The sequence below is a fragment of the Artemia sp. Qi Xiang Cuo genome, chromosome 14, assembly GCF_049724085.1.
Source record: "Artemia sp. Qi Xiang Cuo chromosome 14, ASM4972408v1, whole genome shotgun sequence".
NCBI classification, from domain to species: domain Eukaryota; kingdom Metazoa; phylum Arthropoda; class Branchiopoda; order Anostraca; family Artemiidae; genus Artemia; species Artemia sp. Qi Xiang Cuo.
The window spans coordinates 4,176,051-4,198,953 of NC_142807.1; the positions used below are offsets into that span (position 1 = coordinate 4,176,051).

The 22,903-nt window shown below is 36.2% G+C and overlaps 1 protein-coding gene across 2 annotated transcripts in view; it reads right to left on the reverse strand.

The window, feature by feature from the left end:
• Positions 1–22,903, reverse strand: part of Hil (peptidase hillarin) — a 135,038-nt gene that overhangs the window by 37,276 nt on the left and 74,859 nt on the right. For both annotated transcript variants that reach the window (XM_089100811.1, XM_089100812.1), the window contains 2 exons: positions 13,889–13,971; positions 5,839–5,982 (listed from right to left, as the gene is read on the reverse strand). In XM_089100811.1, the coding sequence (XP_088956937.1) occupies positions 5,839–5,982; positions 13,889–13,971 (227 nt within the window). The remainder of the gene's footprint in view (positions 1–5,838; positions 5,983–13,888; positions 13,972–22,903) is intronic.

A 22,903-nucleotide genomic window follows, 5' to 3' on the forward strand; every position in this document is an offset into this window, starting at 1 on the left:
GGGGAGGGGGGGGAGGATTTTAAGGTATAAATTTGCAAAGGGTGTTCTTCCGGGGGGGGGGGTTTCCAGGTAGAGTTTTCCGGGGGGAATTTCCTGCGAGAATAATTTTACTTGGTGAATTTTCCGTTGGGAATTGTCCGCATGGGGAAATTTTCCGAGAGGGATACGCCTAGAACTGGGAATTTGTAGCACATTTAGTTCTGTGTTCTAGCCAATGGGCTTCGCTTGGATGCTGAAAAAAAAAAACGGGACGTGGGGGGCGATTCTGTTTTTTCCACTACAAACTATTCCGTCAGATAATCATATTGGATCTTTCCATTTTATGCACATATTAAATGAAAAAAAAAACAAGTTCTTATATATATATATATATATATATATATATATATATATATATATATATATATATATATATATATATATATATATATATATATATATTTGCGCCGTCCCCCCACACAATAAGATTTTTGTTTCCATTTTCCACCTCAATTGAACCCTTACCCAAAATCACCACTTCTTACGCATTTTTTTTTGGCACTTTAACGAGACTGTTACATTAATTTACACATACAATCACAAATTTAATATGCAAATATAAACAATATAAAGAATACTTAACAAGGAAAATCTAACCTGTGTGGCTACTAGTACAGCCATAATTATGATAGATAATTATACTTGAAACCCTTAGTGTCAGATTATTTATTTCATTAGGTACATAACAGGAACTTATCAAAGAAAACCGATAATTTTGCAGAAGAGATAACTTTAATTCTAAAAGTTTACATAGATTATAGGGAAAAGTTAACAGAGAAGGTCTAGAGTTCACAATTTAATTTTTATTAATTTCATCTTTGTGAAAGAAGTCACCAGTTCGTTCAAGTCAATGTCTTTTGCCAAGTCTTGTTCAACTGATAGAGTGGATAGTTCTTGAAGCCTTTCTTGCGTCATGGTGGATCGAATATAAGTTTTAATTTATTTTATTTTTGAAAAACTACGCTAACCACTAGCAACAGACACAGGCAGAGTCAGCAAAATCCGCAAAGCCACGGACAAATTTGGGGCACAATCTTTAAGGCCATTGCTTATTATTAAGTTAAGGACATCTTCTGGATTTGCGTTCTTGGGTGCTCTCGTTGCAATGGCTTGAACTTAATTGCAAAGCTTGTGGCTTTCAATGTCTTTAGCTTCTTTGTTTAAGAGGAAATGTTGTAAATTCATAGAATCGTCCATCAAGGACTTTGTTGTTCCAGCATTTCCTTGGATATGTTGCAGAGAGATCTGAATATGGAGGTAATTTCTTCTAACTTTTAAAACCTATTATACCGAGAAGAAATTGCAGTATCGAGACTGACAAAATGGAAATTGACTTTGAAGTGTTCTTGAGGGGATACCAAAGGTTCATCATCCGCTTCGTAATCAAACTGTTATTTTTCTTCTTTTCCAACCTAGCTTTTGTTTCAACTGTTGGTTGAATGTTTAGCTCCTCTGCCACTCCTCTGGCGTCAACTAGAATACTTCCAAAGCCATCGTCGCAACGTAACCTTTGTAAGTACAATTTAGTTTTTCTTAGTTTATCTTTGGCAGCAGTCAAATCAAATTGATCGGATTGTAACTGCTTACTTGTTATGTTGATTTCAAAAAGTATACTGTGCCATTAAACTACACTTACAATAAAATTTAATTTTTCTATGTTTTTGCGAGTTTTAAAGCTTGCACTCGCGAGTAGTTACCTGTTTACCCATTTAACTTTTGAACTTTGACTTTATTCAATATAAACACATAAATAAAACACAACTTAAAAAACGGTCTTCATAAATGTCCATTAAAGCATTATGAGCATCACCCAGTTGATACCGAAGAGGTAGGACAATATATATTTAATTTTTCCATCTGGTTTAACTAAGGGACTTGAGCCTAAAGTTATTTACATGTTTTTTATAAGTACTTCAACGTTGTGTTGAAGCAGAAAAATAAACATAAATTTCTTGAACAAAAGCAAAGAACTTCGTAGCCTTCATGGTCACGCGGCTACTCTGAGAGTACGCGGTGGCGGTTGCGCCCCTCCCTGCTTCCTAATCCCCGCATATAGCACAGTACCGATCCGCGCCTCTTCTCCTTCCTCAGCGCACAACCGACACTGTCGAGTATCGTCTGTCACTCACGTCTCTCATGCAGTATGAATCAGCAAGTTGACCTGTAAAACGTAAATCAAGCTAACATTCATAAAATTTTATTCTGAAATCATTTTTTTCTAATTTTTCCATTTTTGCCGCCCTCCCCAGGTTGCCGCCCTAGGCGGCCGCCTAGTTTGCCTAGTGGACGCGCCGCCAATGTGTGTGCGTGTATATATTCTTCCTAATGAAGGTAGATCAGACGGTAAACTCGTAATCATCTAGACGTTCATCCAATTCATAAGAAATGAGAAATTTCCCATCTTTTAAATAGTGACTTCAACCCTCTCGTACATGTTGAAATTCATTTCACAATTTCCATCAATATTGAACCAATATTTTGGGGAATTTCATTCCTGTTTCCAAAATTATACCAAGTTTCGTGAGCTAACATCAATGATAAGTACCTTTAATGTTAACAAATTTTACGTATTCACGTACAGTCAGCATGAATAACACATTTTGTTGTTTCGTATATTATAATCAGAACTTCACTTTTTACAGTATTGGTTTCTTTTGTCAAAGGGTCACTCTGAACTTACGGTTTGTTACTACGAGACGTTTGATCAAAGACTCTACTAAGTTTGAAGGAGGTTACGACTCCCCTTTTTCAACCCCTATTCTTTCATTCAAGTTGAATATTCATATAGCAATACTTAATCAAAATTCTTTTAGGCCAAGCGTATAAGTGTAATTAACTTGTTTTTGCAGTTCATGCATTTAAACAAAAATTCATAGTTCAGGGCTCATTTATGTTGGACGTTTTCTGAATAACCACGTCCAATTAAAACTTTCCATATAATTAATCATCAAAAAATATCTTGGCAATCGTTTTAGAAAAGAGCTACAGAACAAGCGGATATTAAGAACTTAGGTGACACGTGAATGGAATGACATTCAAAAAATGAAAATTCCAATCAGAAAAAAGGGGCACAATTTCATGAAAGTTTTATAATGACATTTTTATAGAATTGTGTAAACAAAAATTGTAAATAATTGAAATTCAGCAAAAAACCTTGGTCATTTCACGAAATTTCGAAGTGGTATTTATTAAAGAGTTCTCTAAACAAAAAGTGTCCAAGACGATCTGAGAACTATAAAAAATTCGAAGATAAAAGTATGAAAACGAACTTTAATAGATCAAATCCGCTATATACCATTTAATGAAACTAAATTTGAGGATACAATATTTTTCTAATTAAATAAAATTATTATCTTTAAGAAAACAGGCGGCAAGCGTAGTCTCATGCATTCTGATCTCATATTCAGCCTCTAATTTAAATTAAATAAAGAAAAGTTTTTTCAACTGAAAGTAATGATCAATATTAAAGCCTAAAACGAACGGAAATTATTACGTATATGAGGGGGTTCGCCCGCTCGTCAATACCTCGCTCTTTACGCTAAAGTTCAAATTTTGTTCCAATTCTTTAAGAATGACACCTGAATCACAAAGCCCGTTTAATTAGAATAAATGGCTCTTTTGAAAGTGCTAAAAAAAACTTTAGCGTAAGGATTGAGTTATTGAGAAGAGGGCAAACTCCTTCATATACGTAATAATTTCTGTTCGTTTTAATTTTTAATGTTGCTCCTTACTTTCAGTTGAAAAAACATGTTTTTTTTATTTAATTTTGATTTTTTTTTAAATAATGCTGGAAATTCCGGTGCCTCCTTCATGGGAAGTTCCCTCCCCCCATGAAAAAATCCTCCATGGAAAGATCGTCACACGTAACTTTTTTCAAAAATAAGGCAAATTTTCTCAGGCTCGTAAATTTTGATGGGTAAGACTAAACTTGATGAAACTTATATATTTGATCAAAATAAAAATTCGATTCTTTTGGTGTCTCTATTGGTATTAAAATTCCGTTTTTTAGAGTACTATTGAGCCGGGTCACTCCTTACTTACAGTTCGTTACCACGAACTGTTTCATTAACATACCATGTAAAGTTTAAAGAGGCCACACAATTTGAAAACTAAAATACGCGATTCGAAAAAAAAAACTGTCTAAGGAAAAGAAAAATCATTTGAATTTGATTCGGAATTTGATTTGATTTGAATTTGTTGGACGTTTATCCATCAGTAAAAACCCATTTTGAAACAAAGCTTGGAAAATAAATCTTAAAAAAAATATTAATTAAAAAGAATATATGATGGAAGTGAAAAACGAAGTTGAAACTTGAAATGGAAAAAAATTATGGCTGCACAGTTTATGCAAAATATATCTATAAAACCAGTTCAAATAAACTTGCACGTAGTATTTTCCTATATTTATAGTCTTCAGAAAAAGTAGAACTTTCCTAAAAAAACAATATCAAAAAAAAAAAAAAAAAAAAAAAATAGCTTCTCTAAGGAGCAGAAAGGCCCTTAAGTAGCCTGCAGAAAATGAAAGACTAATTTATACTCACTCATGGGCTCCCATACGGGGGGGGGGGCAGGAGGGGCGCTCGCGCTAGTCCCCTCCTGGCTGAGTGATTCTGCCTCATTTCTTATATTTTTGTTTTGAGATTTCAATTATATAGCATTAAAAGTGCCATTTAGACCAGGTAAACCCTCCCCTGGAATGTCGCTTATGGGCGCCCATGTACTCGCTGGTCTTTTATAAGCCATGACCTCGATAAATTTACAGGTATACAATTTAATATACAACTTAAATCATCTATAAAAATTCAAGCAAGGTCAGTTTTCAGTAAAGTGCTAGCTTTTCAAGAATCTACACATATTAAGAAGCATTATTAGTCAGTTTATTTAAGCTAGTTTTATAGATGCATGTTGCATAAACTGCGAAGCAATAAGTTTTGTTCGTTTAAAGGTTCAACTTCGCTCTTAACTTTCAGCAGTTTTTTTTATATTTTTTTATTGTTTTAAGCAGTATTTAATAGTTTTCAGTAAAGCAATAGCTCTTTATAAAACTGCAAATATAAAGAAACATCATTAGTCAGTTTATTTGTTGAGCCAGTTTTGTAGATACATGTTGCATAAACTGCGTAAAAATAATTTTTATTCGTTTCAAGTTTCAACTTAGCACTTAACTTTCTAACTTAGGTGACAAAACTAACATAAAATTTCTATGTTCATTTTTTATTGTGTAGGCTTTAAGCATTCTATGTAACTACACCCATACGCAAAGAAAATGGGAAACTAATAAGAATTGGATTTTCATCAATACAGCATGAGAAGGTAGAGATCAAAAACTACTACTGCCACTAAAAGGTTGGAGACTAAGTGACTTATTATTTATAATTATAATTGTATATAACTTATAATTATTGTAATTTACACAATTGATGTACAATAATATACGATCAAAGCTGAAAATTGTCTGCAAGTGGCAAGAAACCAGCCTTTTTCTTGTTTTCAACAATTATTTTATCAAAATCAAGTCTGCACAAACTAGAGCTAGGTCCCCTTGGGACAATTCAGGCAAGCTAAGCAGCCTTGTTGACTTCCAGGTGGTAGGAATATTCGTGACCGAATTATGCTATTTTTTACCCTCGTTACATTCTGGGCCTGTATGTAACAGTTTAGAGTAGACAAAGAAAAGGGGCTAAACAGTAAAATTCTAGATGGCGCTGATGATTTTATTTTTTAAGATGGGTGCCAGTTTCTGCTCTTATGAGTTCTCCATACTTTTTGAATAAATGTATAAATTGACGTTTATTATACCTGCATAAGCGTTTGAATAAAACATGATAGCTCTCTGTTCCGTATTTAATTCCTCGAAGGAGATTCATGGGAGTATCACCTCGCGTATCTTCATCGAAGTGCATGGTGTTTAAATTCTTGACTGTAATCCATCGAAAAATTGATCTAATCAAGAAAATCAAGAAAATTAAACAGGAAAAACATTAAATTAAATTAAATAACGGAAAAAAGAATGATATTCTAGATAGAATATCTTAAACGTTCAAAGCCACAATTAGATTCGGATAGAAATTGTACACAGAAGCGGAGAAAAAGAATGTTGTGACCAAGGCTGTATCCAGAGGGGGGAGGGGTACCAGTTTTAAAGCCCTCCCCCAAAAATTTTTGTGCAAGTCGTAAAAACGTAACAAAAGTCCAGATAAACAGATTTCTGATGCGTTTGTTAAGGGTTTTTGTAAACCCTCCTCACGAAACAAAATTCCTGGATACGCCCTTGGTCATGATACACAGTTTACTTTATTCTCTAAAAACTTCATACAAAAGGGCCAATTAGATTTTGCGTTCTTTTTACTGGAATACGATAGTTTGATATATGTTGGTATGGTTTTGAAAAGGCGAGATTACTTGCCTCTCCAGAAACAAGATCATTCGTCTCTGCAAAATCCACAATAATGTGCTTTGCTTAAGAAAATGTGTCACAAGAACAAGCTAATGGAACTGAAGCCCACTTTTTAACATTAAGGTACAACACCGTTATAATTATTTTAGTCTTTGACTAAACATGAGCAGACATAGGTTCTGTTCGTCAAGCTGAAAGTGTATAACAAATTAAAAATGGTATTTAAAAATTTTTAGGCAATTGGTAATATTATCGAAAAGTTTTCTTATAGAATAATTTTTCTTATCATCTGATTTGTATTTGTTTATATATTTTTTCAGCGTTTAATTTTTTTTCTAGCTTTTTCTACCATCTTTTCTGCTTTGGTCCGACTTGCTGTTACGTTGAGTTATATTTATTATAATAAAAATGTTTGAATTATACTATGCCTCACTTTAGTACATCTTTTAGGCATTGAAAATCATAATTGTGTATCCGTAATAGCAATAGCAACATAAGCAGAAATCTGAGCCACGCCACTGGCTACGCGGCCAGGTATGCACTCACGGAATGTCACCCCGACGTTATAAGACACGGTAGACGAGGGTTCTAGTTCACCCCTTTTGATTTATCACTATTTCTAGTGATTTTTATATAGCCTAAACAAAAAAAATAATACTAAATCAGCACATAAATCACTGGATTATTAAAAAAAATCACTAAAGCCACTGAGAATTCACTAAAATCTAGTATTTTTTTTTTTAACGAGGCGGTAACCCTGAATAGAATATAAATAGTAGACTAAACGACAACATCATTTAGATAAGTTTGAAAGCATAGAAAATCTGTAAGATATAAAGACGAAAAATAAAATAATAAAAAAATCCAAAATATACCATAAAATAATACCATAAAATACCATAAATAATAAAGAATGATTTTTAATGAATTATTTAGGGTATTTTTTCGGTTTTTTAGGTATTTTAGGGTATTTAGGGCATTATTATGATTTTTAATGCATAAACTTAGTCATTACGCGTAGGGGTAAGGGACCAATCGGTAGAAATATTGAGCTCTCAAAATTAGGGTAGCTGTAGCGGAAGTCAAGGCCGTACCCAGGGGGTAGGGGGTTTGACCTTCCCCCCACCCCCCAAAATGTTTGTCTGACTCGTAAAGACGTAACATAATGGACATAAACAAATTTTGTATGCGTTTTTTGAGGTTTTTTGTGTAAAAAACCCCAAAAGAATTTTTCGAGAAAAACCCCCTCCGAAAAAAAAAATCCTGGGTACGGCCTTGGCGAAAGTACATTAGGCTACTGCTTTTTTTAAATGTTTATAGGCAGGCGGTAGTTCGATAAGAGACGGATGTTCAAAATATTTTCTTCGGCAGAGGGATTCTGAAACGGTAAAGCTGGTAAAATTACTTAAAATTTTCAAGAGAAAGAGATAAGAAGAAATTTTTTTTTAGCCTGATATTTGCATTAACAAGAGGCAAAACTAAACTCTTCTAACAATGAAGGGAAACTTCTCATTGCTCATATGGTGGGATTGATGTACTTTCATCTTTAAACTGAAAGAAAAATAGTTTTTTTTCTTAAGCCCTTTCCACAAACTAATCCGTCTGCTCTACTAGTAAGTGCGATTTTTATTGTACTAATTTTGATTTTGCTAGATTACTCCACTTGTTTTGTTATACAGTGAGTCAGAAATAAATTACTATTATTATTTTATGACGTTTGAACCGTGTAGACCATAGAATTATTTCATAGATCATATGAAAAATCAAGTTTTTTTTCTCTTCTAGATTATTAGGAAATAATTTTGGAAAAGTCAACTTGAAATCCCAAATTATGTTCTTTTTCTATAAAATTTCTGATTTTGATTGAATTTTCTGGAATTTCGTATGTATGAGTCTCGTTCCCTGAAGTAGGTGGAATAAAGTCCAATTACAGTCCAAATCTTGGGCGGGGGAAAAGAAGGGCCGTTTTCAGGATCTTATTATCTGCCGAACTACCAGAAAGGATTGCCTTATCTCAACACTGTTATCTCAAAACTGTTAAATCTCAACCAAATCTTTTGGGAAGTAAGAGTGAGTGTCCTAATTATTTTTGGGTGTTTGTATCAAATCCGACCAATTAGAGGGGAAGATTCTTGTCACCAAGACATTTACAGAAGGGATTGTTGGGTCTTAAAGAAACATGGTGTTAAGTAAAAGTTAAAGAAATAGTTCCTATGAAGTAGAAAAAATGAGTGCATTATGATTAAATCAATGAACCCGTAAAATAGAAGTCGCCCTGGATATTTCTAGTAAATAGTTTTCAGGAGTAAAATTTCCTAGAACAGATCAATCAATATATCATACACCCCTACCATCAAAAAAAGGACATCCCCATTTACTTTATCATAAACACTTGTCTTTTACTTTCTAAGCGTTCTTATCAATAAATTAGTAGATTGCTTCACCGAAAAAAGAAAAGAAAAAAAGACAAGCCTCCGGTCCCAACGTTTCCAAAATACTAGAAACAATCTGCCTCGCCAAAAAGAAAAATTTGGGGACGAGAAAAAAATAATAATTTCTTAAACCACATTGGCTTGCAATAACATAAAGAAAAAACGATCAAACATGGGGCTTTTTAAGGCCAAACGAAAATACTGAAAAAAAAGGGAACATTTTGGGAGGACAACCACCTCCCTTCTTCGGCGCGAACCAGAAATTTTTTTTCTGTGAAAATGCCAAAAAAGACAAAGAAAACCAAAAACAACGCGAGAAAAAAACAAAAAATACAATAAAAAACCAGAGCTATAAGATGAATAAAATTAAATAAAAGCCCAGATTAGGAGAATTAAAACCAAATATCTAACAACCGAAGGCAAGCCACTCCTGATAGGTTGAAGAAGAGAGGCGGTTGTCCTCCCGAAAGATTCGCTTTGTTTTTCAGTATTTTCGTTTGGCCTTAAAGAAACCCATTTTAGAGGGTTTTTTTCTTTATATTACGAGAAAAGTACAGAAATTATCACTGAAAAAGAAGAACATAGAATTTAATATATATCTGAAACTAATTTACATTTTGCACCAAAAGCTAACAAAGTAAAATCTAGGTCAAAACTTAATTGTTAGTGGGCAAAACAAAAAATATTAACTTAAGTGGTAACTAGCAAAGAGAAAGAAAGAAAAATCTAGGGCTGATATCAAATTACTGCCAACTACTAACAACTCACTGCAGTACTAAGCTGTCTCAGGCCAACACAGCTACAAACGCTCCTCCAATCTATTTAAAGCCTCCCTCTTTACACTCTCCCAAGAAGTTCTAATTTGGCTTTAATCTTTTCTTACGCAATCCTCCTACCCTATTCGGGGACGACCTGCTTTTTTTTTAGCCTCGACGGATGACTGACAATTGACTATCTTTGGCAATCTGTCATCCTTCATATTCAGAAAGTACCCTAGCCATCTCAACCTTGCTCTCATCATAGCCCTGGAAAGCAGGATTGAACCATATTTTGGTAAAGCTTACTGTTTGAGACACGGTTAGTCAGTCGGGTACCCAAAGCAATAAGTAGGCAATTTCTCAGGAAAACATCTAGCAAATCTTTCTCTATCTTTCGAAGCGCCCAATATTCTTCTTCTTCTTCTATTTAACAGCAGGCGGGCTTTTCAGTAATACTATTTAGCCCTTTTCCTTTTGCTTCACTCTGTGGGCTACAGAGCATATTCTAATACTGGTTGGCAGACTTATCTTCCTATTCTTCCAAAATTTCTTCAACTTTGAAAAAACACTCTGGGTCTTATTCTACTTTTTACGTTTTTACTACACCCATCGTCTTTACTAATAATTCTGCCTCGGTAAGTGAAGCTGCCCATTTGATTGATCTTCTCGTTACCCAACATCACCTCTTCACCTTCACTTATTCTTAGTTTTAGCGATTTAGTCTCCTTAACATTAATTTTAAGACCTAGTCTTCCCACCTGGACTCTCAAAACCTTTAAAAAATTGTTGGCAAAATTCTTTTTGCTAACATTTTCATCTAGGATGCTTAAATCTTCCTCTTATTTACTCTACTTCTTATTTCTAACCTCTACCTCTACTTCTATCTCTACCTCTTATTTCTTATAAACCTACGCACTGTAGCTTTAGCGATGAAAAAAGGTCTATTTTAGTGATTAATTGATCGTGAAATGTGTATGTTGAATAATTTTCCATATTTCCCAGAGCGTTGGGCGTAAGTGTCAATACCGGAACCTTCTCAGTGTTTTTAAACTTGCTTGGACTGTCAGATTTTCCGCCTATTGGATTCTATAAATGAAATTAAACTATATAAATTAAACATAAATAATTTATTATAAATAATTTATGATGATAAATAATTTATCATCAGCATAATCTAAGTCTAGGAGAGTTGTATTTCCCCAATTGATTCCTTGTTCTCCCATTACCTTTGCTGTGCACCTTAGGACAATGTCCATCAAAATGATCCATATAGATGGTAATAGGACGCAACCCTGCTTAACTCCTGATTTAATACAAAAAAAGCAACTAATCTCATTTCCTTCAAATAACGGTTTAAATAGAGTTTAAATCCTCTTATTACACAGTGAAAACAATGACAAAATCTCTGGATATTTCGATCAAATACACAGTGATCGTCATCAGCAGATAAACTCATCGTTTTATCTGTTGATGACGATAGCTGTATATGTGATCGAAATATCCAGACATTTTGTTGCTGCTTTCGCTGTTTAATAAAAGGATTTATCTCTATTTGAACTGTTATTTCTACGGCATGGACAATGACAAAATCTCTGGATATTTCAATCAAATAAACAGTGATCGTCATCAGCAGATAAACTCATCTGTTTATCTGCTGATGACGATAGCTGTATATGTGATCGAAATATCCAGACATTTTGTTGCTGCTTTTGCTGTCTAATAAAAGGATTTATCTCTATTTGAACTGTTATTTCTACGGCATGGACAATGACAAAATCTCTGGATATTCCGATCAAATACACAGTGATCGTCATCAGCAGATAAACTCATCTGTTTATCTCCTGATGACGATAGCTGTATATGTGATCGAAATATCCAGACATTTTGTTATTGTTTTCGCTATCTAATAAAAGGATTTATCTTGAACTGTTATTTGTACGGCATGGAAAGGTAGTGTGGTCTTCGAAAATACTTATCCACCTTTGCTACTTTAACTGCAGCAATATTGTTCTTGTACACAGCACTAATCACTTTAATGTATTTGTCTGGAACACCATACATGGATATGATCTTCGCTAAAGGTCGTCTATCAACTGAATCACACGCCTCCTCATAATCTAAAAAACTGAGGATTAAAGGGGCTTGATGTCTCAGGCACTTCTCAATTACTAACGTAAGAGTGAAAATTTGGTCAATGCATCTTATCACCAGCACCTCTAAGCAGGGGCGTCCCGAGGCTCATTTTATTGGGGGGGGGGATCTTCGTAAATTTTATCGAATCGCTACCTGTTTTATGCTGAATTTTCTGCAGAAATCAAGAATTTTGCTAAATTTCGGCAGATTTACAATTTTTGAGAAAATTTTCGCCTTCGGCAAAATTTTTACCGAATACAAAAAAAGTTTGGGTGGCCTCCCCACCCGCCTCGGGACGCCCCTGCCTCTAAGCATAAAAAATATCATAATACTAAGTAATTTGCTACCTAAAGAAACCAAGTTGATGCCTCTATAATTACCACACTCACTGTTTTCACTTTTCTTATAGAGGGGCTTCATTGGAGTTTTCCTAAAATTGCTAGGTACTTCCCCTTTTTCAAAAATCATATTCTGAATCTTTAATAATTTATCTCTAATTTCATAACAATAATATTAAAAAAAATCATTTATCACACTATCAGCACCTGGGACCTTATTATTTTTTAATCCGTTCAGCACTGCCACTAATTCTTTCTCACAAAATAAATCTTTCTTCACATCCAAAGTGTAACAAATTTTTCATTCTTTTTTATATTTTTTCCTGTAACTCTATCCCGGTTTAGCACATTCTCAAAATGTTCTACCCATCTTTCTTTAACTCTTTCCTCATCCTTAGTTGTTGCTCCGTTCCTATCTTTGGCTGGGACAAGTTCAGAGTGACTATTCCCTCTCAATTTATTAACATGCCAGTACAATATATTCACTAATAAGCCGTCTGGCTGCATCTTCCAGATTTTTCCAATTTTATCCATGGCCTCAACTTCACATCCCCTTAATTTATATTATAATACTTTCTCCACTTTCTTTACATTTTTCTTATTTTCGTATGATCTATTACTCAAATAATTTTTGTACAAGCTCCTTTACCTCTCTATTAAACATAAAGCATTTTCACTAATATTCCTAGCTGCGTTTCTAAATTTCTTCCCAAAGACATCATCAGCGACTTCACAAACTATTTCGTAAAACTATTCCATTCATTTTCTTCATTGTCGAATTTTAGACTCTTAAGTTTAGTATTCAACTGTTCATGGAAAAAGTTTCTCTTAAAGTCTCATCCTGGAGTCTACGAACGTCATAACTCATAAATTCCCGGATAGTATTTACCTTTCCTAAATTTCAGCTTTAGACTAACCCTTGATACTACTAGATAGCGATCTTTACTTTTAACATCAATAACACAACTTAAATATACCCTGGTATATTGTATCGATCCTGCCAGTCTAAGGTTTACAGTAAAATAATCAATACAGTACCATCATGTGAATATCATGTTAATTTATGGGTCATTTTATGACCAGACACTGCATTGGTTATAACTAGAGTGTTCTATGTACAAAATTGCTGCAGTCTGTAACCATTACTGTGTTCTTTTCCTACACCAATTTTACCTAGGCTAGGATGCCATCTATCCCTATTTCTACCGACCTGGGCATTAAAACCCCCAATAGAAAAAAACATATTTCTACCTGGGACTGTCTGTTTCTTCCTGTAGCTATAAGTAAACTTAACTATCTCTGTCAGTCAGTTCTACAGGGGCATATCTATGACTGATTGCGATTACAGATAGTTTTTTTTTGTAAAAATGAATAAATAAAAAGGTAAAGGATACACCACCAGACCTTTATAGTCCAAACCGGCTGTGCTGATCTTCGTTTCAAGACCTTTCAGCCACAAACCAAATAACCCACCACGCTAGGAATCGAACCCCCGCCGTTCGGACAAAGGATCCCAAATCTAGCAAACCATCAATCGGCTAGGACAGCTACAACATATATTTAGGGTAGTGACCCGGCGAGAGCATAAAGGGGAATGGTCCTTCATTGGGAGACTAAAAGTTGTAGCACGTGGAACAAAATATGACCACTTCTCCAGCAAAAATCCCTTGTTTCAAGCATTTGTTCCAACCCCTGGAAAAATGTTTGCGACTTGTACTAAACTGAATCTATTTCTCATGGCACCTATTACCTGAATGGCGTGCTAAGCAAAAGAATTATATTTTTGATTACCTGGCCTTTTCGACGTCTGAGGCACAGCGTCCAACAAGCTGCCTAACTAAATCAGTGAAAGTTTTCTGGTCTTCTTGGGCAACCTAAAATAGACAATAGATAAATAGATAGACATATATTCAATGCTTGAAAGAAAAAATTACCATGCTCTGAAAATGGAAAAAAACAGTTCGCACACATTTAACATTAGCTCCACCACTCGTCCCCCTCTCATCCCTTCCCCTAGGAAAATCTTCCTCAATGTGTAATTTGCAATTAAATATGTTTTATTATTTTTTTTAATAGTACTAATAGTAGTTGAGAGGCTATAGTTGAAGATGCTACTAATTAATAGTTGAAGATGCTAGAGTTTGGACATGGTATATGATTTACTAAAATATGTTCTATTGAATACTTTTATAAGTTTAATGGCAATTTATATTAAGCAAATTATTGGTATTCCTATGGGGGGTAATGTCAGTGCATTTATAGTGGACTTATTTTTAAGCCAACTAGAACACGAGTATATGATTAATAAAAAGAAACCAAGTAATGTAAAATACTCGCTTTCAGATAATAAAAGATATTTGTATGATCTTCTGGTGATAAATTTTGCGGAGTTTATGGGGATTTCGAATAATATTTACACGCCAGAGTTAATTCTGGATCCTAGCTATGCCAAAATATAGATGTAACACATATGAAACGTATATACTGGAAATATCATACTGGATACAAACAGTTTCATCATGGGTAAATAAGTTTCTTTAATATTGCAGAACAACAGGTTTTTATAAAAATCCATAACATTCTAAATTATGAGTTGCTTCCCAAAATAAAAAAAGGGGGTCTTTCATACGTGTTCCAAAAATTTACGTCTTAAGACCATATATATAATACACTGGGAAAAAATCTTCAGATTTTCCTTAGCTGGATATAGTGAAGAACGAACCCCAGTTACGACTTACGTCATCAAATAGTTTTACTGTAACGTCATTTCTGGCAATAGCCTACGAATATGACGGCATTCATCATCTTGTATACGAAGATGCAGTGTTCTGTCAAAAGTTGAATTTTATTTATAACATTATGTTTTATTATTTGAAAAAGGCTCCAGATGTAGTATTCTTCTTTAAAATCAGCCCGTACACATCTCTCAATGATGTTGTAGTGTCCCGCTAGCACAGGAGGAGGAGGGGGGGAAACTAGGACACATCAGTGACACGCAGGCAAAATAGTGATTTTCCCTATTGTTGAAGCCAGATGACTGTAAGTTTCCTCATATGGGTTTTCGGCCATGGCAATTCTAATGGTGTACTTTTTGTTTCGACCCGGTATCGCTTTTAGGGGTTTCAGGTTGTTTTTTTAAATTCCCTTTAATTTGTTTTCAAAATCACATTTTACTATTAAGACTAATTTAGATAATACTTACCGTTTCTGAATCAGCTATAAATGACAATTTTTTTTCACTCACCAGTTTATTTTTTAATTAATTTTTTTATTCTTGGTTACTATAGGCCGCGGTTCGTCCTATACTAGGTTGAAGCTACCGCTGTAACCATGATATCTGAACCGTAGGTTAATTAATATACACTACTACTACTACAACTACTAACAACTCACTGCAGCACCAAGCTACCTGAGGTCAAAACAGCTACAGACGCTTCTCTTTCATTCCAATCTATTCAAAACCTCCTTCTTTACACACTCCTAGGAAGCTCCCATTTCCCTTAAACCTTTCCTTACGACATCCTCCCACCCTGACCAGGCACAACCTGGTTTTTGTTTGGCCCTAGACGGTAGGCCGACAAGGACAATCTTTGCAATATGTCATCCTTCATCCAAGAACGTGCCCTTACCATCTCAAGATTTCTCTCACTTTAGGCCTAGAAAGTGGGATTGGACCACACTTTTCGTATAGTCTACTGTTCGAGTTACGGTTTGCCAGTCGGATACCCAAAACAATCCGTAGGCAATTTCTCTGGAAAACATCGAGCCAATTTTTCTCTTTTTTTGAAGAGCCCATGCTTCAGATCCATACTTGACCACTGTTATCCCTGTATCTTCCAACATTCTAATCTTGGTTAGCAGACCTATCTTCTATTTCTTCCAAAAAAATTTCAAGTATAAAAAATCAACCTGGGCTTTGGCTATTCGACTTTTAACATCTTCACTGTACCCACTGTCTTTACTAGTAATAATACCTAGGTAAATGAGGCTGTCCATTTGACCAATCTTCTCGTTACCAAACATCAACTTTTCATCTTCAGATATTCCTAGCCTTTGCGACTTAGTCTTCTTACCATTAATTTTCAAGCCTATTCCTTCACCTTGAACTCACAAAACCTCTAAAAGAACTCTCATTTTGCTAACACTTCATTTAGGATTCTAAAATCATCGGTACAATCTAAGTCCAAGATAGTTTTACTTCCCAATTCGATCCCGTGTCCTCCCATTTTCTTTGCAGTACTTTTTAAGACAAAGTCCATCAAAATGATCCATCTACTTAACTCCTCATTTCCTACCTCAACCGCAGCAATGTTATTCTCGTAAATAACACTAATCCCTTTAAAGTATTTGTCTGGTATATCATACAAGGAATAAGACTTTCGCTAAAGCTCTTTTATCAGCTGAATCAAAAGCTTGCTCGTAATCTATAGAACTGAGGACTAAAGGTTTTGATGACGCAGTCACTTCTCAATTATTAATTTCAGAGCGAAAATTTGGCCGAAGATTTTCAGAGCGAATATTTGTCCTCTGCCCTTCCTAAAACGACACTATTCTTCTCTTAAAACTTTATCCACAGCATCTCTAATCTAAAAAGTATCATCATACTAAGCAATTTGTTACCTACAAAAACCAGACAAATGGCTCTACAATTACCACACTCACTACTATCACCTTTCTTATAGCGGGGTTTCATTAGAGTTTTTCTAAAATAGCAATGTACTTCCCCTTTTTCAAAAAAAATATTCATAATCTTTAGTAACTTATTTCTAATCTCATAAGCACCATACTTGAGAAACTCATTTACCAAACTATCAAAACACAGGGCGTTATTTTATTTTAATCATTTTATTACTTTCACTAGTTCTTCCTCAAAAAATAAATCTTTCTTCAAATCCAAAGTGTCACAAATATGTTCCTTCTTGGAATCCACGCAACTGTTCCTTGCGAGAGAGCTGCGGAAGTATAAAATCAGCGTTTGGTGTCTGTCAGAAACGAGACTGAATGATGTTTTGTCCAAAAAGTTGACCGTTTCCGAATATGAATCATTCCAGTTCTACAACTCGGGTCCCAATGATGGTTCACAAGGAGTTGGGTTCCTGCTAGACGGTCCTACTGCATCATGCGTCACCTCTTGGGAGCCAGTGTCACCAAGGATCGCCATGATCAGACTGAGAGGTCACATTAGCCACATAACCATATTCGCTATGTACGATCCAATAAGGGACAGCAGTGACGCGGTCTAAGATGCCTTTTATTATGACCTACAAAGAATCATCGACAAGACGCCAAGGCGTGACATGCTCTTTGTCGCTGGAGACAGGAACACCCGGCTTGGCAGAGTAGACCCCGAGACAGCAGCAGTTATTGGCCACCACACCGTTGGCGACAGATGCATCAATGGGGAAAGGCTCTTAAAGTTAGCCAGATACAACAACCTATGCGTCACAAACACTCTCTGTGGGCACAAGAAGCTCCACCTCGTTACATGGCGTTCGAAAGACGGCGTAACAACACCTCAGATCGACCACATCTTAGTCAGCAGAAGATGGAGGAGCTCCTGCACAGATGCACGGGTATACAAAGAAGCATACACAGGATCTTTAAATGGATCCGATCACCATCTCCTCACTTGCAAAGTCCATCACCGCCTTAGTAGGCAGAAGTGACAGAAGGCAGGGAAGCGCTTCGATGTGTCGAAACTAAGATGCCCAGAAATCAAAGCCTATTTCGAGTTAAAGCTAAGCAACCGGTTGGAAGCCTTGAACCGTCTTTCACACGTCGACAAAGAATGGACGCAGATAAAAATTCCGACACAGGACGTAGTTGAGGAGGCGCTAGGCCACACAAAACGAAAACAGCGTGCCTGGATCTCTGACCACACCATAGAACTAGTCAAGAAGAAGCGACCCCTCATGGGAAGTGAAAAAGAACCCTTAAAATTAGCCCGCAAAGCAGTTAAACAGTCATTGAAATGGGACAGAGAACAGTACTGGTGAGATCTGGCAAATGAGTTGGAACATGCATCCAAGAGCCACAACAGCAAAAAATGTTCAAACTCCTGAAAGAAGCGACAGAAAAGCTCCTGTAGTGGTTGACACACTGAAAGATAAGTTCGGAGAACTCATCCGAACAGAACAAAGACGCATAGAATGCTGGCGAGAGCATTTTCTGAGCCACTGAACCCTGTCAAACCCCCGTGCGATCTACCTGCCTTCTCGAGTGCTACTAGAGAGCCCTGCGCTATAAACCTCGATCCACCAAGTATTGCGGGCGTACTAAAAGCGCTGAAGTGCATGGAAAACAAATGAAACTCCAGGAGAGGATGGGATCCGCTCTGAAATTTTCAAGTCCTCACCAACTTTACTATGCCACCTAACTGACCTGTTTGTCCAGATATGGACGACGAAGACCTTCCCAAAAGACTGGAAAGTATCAACCCTCGTTCCGCTATTCAAAAAAGGAGATAAGGCCATTTAAGGAAACTATACAGATATCTCCCTGATCGACCATGCCATGAAGATCTTCTGCATCATTCTTTTGAATCGATTCAAAGACGCACGAGAAAAGTTAACCCGTCCTGATCAAGCAGGCTTTCAGACCAGGTAGAGGCTGTCCAGAACAGATATTAACGATTCGCCTCATCCTTCAGCAGTACAGCAGGTTTCATCTACCCCTTCTCATCGCCTTTATTGACTTTGTAGCTGCCTTCGATTCTATCATCAGAGAGGAGCTATAGAGAATTATGGCTGAAGACGGTGCGCCACAGGAACTCATCGAGATACTCCGAAGAGCGTATAAGGACACTGAGACTTGCGTCCGTGTTTCCGGCAATGACACTCCTAAGTTTCCAGTGGAGTTAGGGATAAAGCAGGAAAGCCCCCTTTCACCTATATTATTTAACTACGCGATAGACTGGGTCATGAATAATGCAATGACAAACTACAGCGGAATAGTTTTCTGACAAATAGCTGGTTTCCTCCAGTCCCTGACAGATCTGGACTTCGAAGACGACTTTGCTGAGCTGGAAACTACCGCCGACAGTTTACAAGGCGTGATCAACGTTACCTCTGAGGTCTCAAAGCGCATCGGACTGGCCATCAGCGGTGCAAAGACTAAAGTTTTGGCTATCAACCAACCTGCTCCTTGCCAGGTTACCCTCGGCGGTGAGCCAATAGAAAACGTTGAGGAATTCAAGTACCTTAGTTCTATCATGACACCAGATGGTGGAGAAATCTCTGTCCGCATAGCAAAAACCTGGGGAGTCTTTACTATTCTGAAAAAAAAAACACTATGGACCAGACGGGAGATCTAAACCAAAACAAAAGTCAAAATCTATGTTGCAACTGTTCGAGCAGTACTACTGTATGCTTGCGAGACATGGACGATCAAGGCTGAAGACGCGACAACTTTGGACGTGTTCAACCACCGCTGCCTTCGTTACATTCTCCGCATTAAGAGATGGGACAAGATTTCCAAAAGTGAAGTAAGGAGTCGCTGTGGCCAATCAGAAGAGCTATTGCTTATCATTAAAAGACGTCGGCTGAAGCTTCTTGGCCACACATTGCGCCGTTCCGAAGGCACGATATGTCGAGACATCCTTGTCTGCGAACCAGCCCCCTCCTGGAAATGTAAACCAGGAGGACAAAAGAAGAACCTGTGGTAAAAATTCAAGGAGGACCTGGAACCGCGGGGAGGATTCAGGAGACACGGTTGGAAATGGGACAAAGACTGGCTGAAGATCGCCAGAGAAGCTGCAACCGACAGGTCCAAGTGGTCGTCGGAAGCCATCCCAAGATCCTTTGGGGCCGGGCAGGACAGTTCATCGTCTTGTTCCCGCCGAAAGTAAAAAAGTAAGTATCACGGTTAAACACATTCTCAAATTGTTCTACCTATCTCTCTTTAACTCTTTCCTTATTAATAATTGTGACCCTATTCCTATCTTTAACTGGGAGAGGTCCAGATTGACTATTCCTCTCAGTTTACTAACATGCCAGGACAATATTTTGCAATTATGCCGTCTGGCTCCATCTTCCAGATCTTCAGTAATTTTATCAATTGCCTCCATCTCACACCTCCTTAATTCATATTATAATGTTTTCTGTACTTTCTTTATGTTCCTCTTATTTTCATTTCCTGTAATCTATCACACAAATACCGTAGTTCTTGTAAAATCCCATCCTTATCTGTATTAAACATAAAGCATTTTCAGTAATATTCCTGGCTGTGTTCCTAACTTTCTTCCCTAAGACACCATCAGCAACTTCACAAACTATTTTTCTAAAATCCATGACTGTTTCAGCTGTTCCTGGAAAGTTTCTCTCAAATTCTCATCCTGGAGTCTACCAACGTCATAGTTTCCCGGAAGGTAGTTACTCTTCCTAAATTTAAGCTTTAAATTTATCCTGGATATTACTAGATGGTAATCTATAATTTTAAAAATACAAATATAAGGCGGCGTCATTCATCCAGAGGGGGCTGGATGAATCCGCCGGGAGAGGTGGTGGCGTTCGGCTGACTTTGAATTAATTTTGCGGCAATTCTTTATTGCGTCAACCGCAAAGTCGGAGCTTTTGTTTCTCTTGTGATTTAGTATTACCATTTTCCTGATTAGAAATCAAGCAGGGCTTGCACTATCCCCATATTTTCGGGTATTTCCCCGAAAATCTATTCGTCAACCCGAGAAACACAAAACAGGAAAAAAAACAGGGAAGAAACCAAAATGAAACAAATACATTGACAAAAATCATTTTCAACATAATACGTTTAAACCTTTCAGAGACTCAACACAAGAGAGGGGAAAAAAAGATCAAGAAAAGAAAAAACTACAATTTTTAAGACTTCAAGAAACCACAAAAAAATCTACTTCCGGATTTCTCCGGATAGAAATTGTCCTTATAGAATTAGTCCTTAAAATAGAAAAAAAAACATCTCAATTGTTGATAGACAGTTTTTAAAAAAAAACGTCCTTTTTGTGTAAATAACATGTGTCAGTCAACTTCTTTTTTCTATATTTTTAATCTACCGTGTTTCTTTCTGACTCTATGGAATGCTAGATATTTCAATTTGAAATTAACCTTTGGCAGGCTGTCCAAAGATGGACCAGAAACTTAATAGTTATCAAGTGATTCATTCATTTCCTTTTATTGTTTTTTAGGTTTTATTTTAAGCTTTTCCTGGGGCAGTACTTGCTTGGCACTTGTCAATATCTCTTTTAGCTGATGAAAACAAGTAGAAGAATGTAACATTATATCTATAACTAGCATTATTTGAACCAGGCACTGACGCAGGAATTTTTTTTCCCGGAGGGAATGGCTTAAAAAAATATAAATATTTTTACTTTTATAATAAATCAAATAATATTAACATTCTGATTACTAAATATCAGTATATGCATATTAAACTGACAATGCACATTCATTTGTAATTTTTCAGTAAAGTGCAAATTATGTTCTGGCCTTGGGAAGGCATAGGGGTTTTGCGTCCAACTTATATTAATTTCTGCTCGTTTTGAGTTTGACTCGGTTATTTATTGTAATTTCTGCTCGTTTTGGGTTTCATTTATTTATCGATGCTGATTTGTGGTAGTTTCACGCTTGGTAGATTATTTGATTTTATTTTTGCTCATTTTTTGTTCAATGGAATTCTTTACTTTTCTTTGAAAAACGTATTTTGTCTAAAAAGTTTTCTTTAATTTAATTACTGTTCTTTTTGTACTTACTAAGTGTATTCAGGGAAAAAGAAAGTATCAGATAAAACCTTTTTGTTTTTTTTTAAGACTTTATAGTTTGCGCTGCTGTTTGTATGCTGGAGAAAAATTTTCAGCAATTTTTAACAACATACACCCTTTTAAAAATCTGAACACAAATAGCACTGTTTAATTTAGTTTCATACCTCCTCTAAATTGACCTGAAATGGAAAACTTGATACCAATAGCAAAAAATTTGTTTACTTTCTTTGATAGCTTGGATACACTTACGCTATTTTGATTTGGTTAAATTTTAAGAGTAGAAGTAGCCCCGACAGTTTGAACATAATACCCTCAGTCGTTCTTGGGATACTGCTGAGATGCCTTATTGGGAAATAGCATTTATCACAGTTCATTTTGATTTAATCTCAAGGCAACATTTAGTTTTTAAACATAATGGGGAAATAGGAGGATGGGCGTGGGAGGGTGGGAGTGGAAGGGGGATTACTTGCCCTCCAGTCACTTTGGATTATTAAAAAGGGCATCAGCCCTTTCTATTTTCGATCGAATGAGCCCTTTTCGAAATTCCTACGACAACTCCTTCGATACAAAATGCCCTGGTCTAAACAAAAACAACAAAATAATACATTGTACCCATATCGATCTTTACTATAAAAATGTCAAGCCTTCCAATCCCTTTCCACTACTAAAAAGGGCACTAGGCCTTTCGATTTCCAATCGAATGAGCCCTTTTGGAAACGACAACACTTTTTATAAACACCTTATATGCCCCCAGGGCATAAATTACAAAACTTACCCTAAGGTCTGTTAGGGTGGTTGTTATCCTCTAAGACCGAATTTCCAGAACTTTCAACTACGTTAAACAAAATGGCTATCTCAAAATTTTGATTGAACATGTTTGGGGAAATGGTGGGCCTGAGAGGGGCAGTAGTCACTCTCCAATCACTTTCAACTATTAAAAATGGCCCTAGCCCTTTCAATTTCCAATCAAATGAGCCCTTTTGAAGTTTCTACGACAAAACTTTCAATAAAATCTTATATGCCCCCCAGGGCATAGCTTACAACCTTTTCCCTGAGTGCTGGGGGGGGGTGTCATTCTC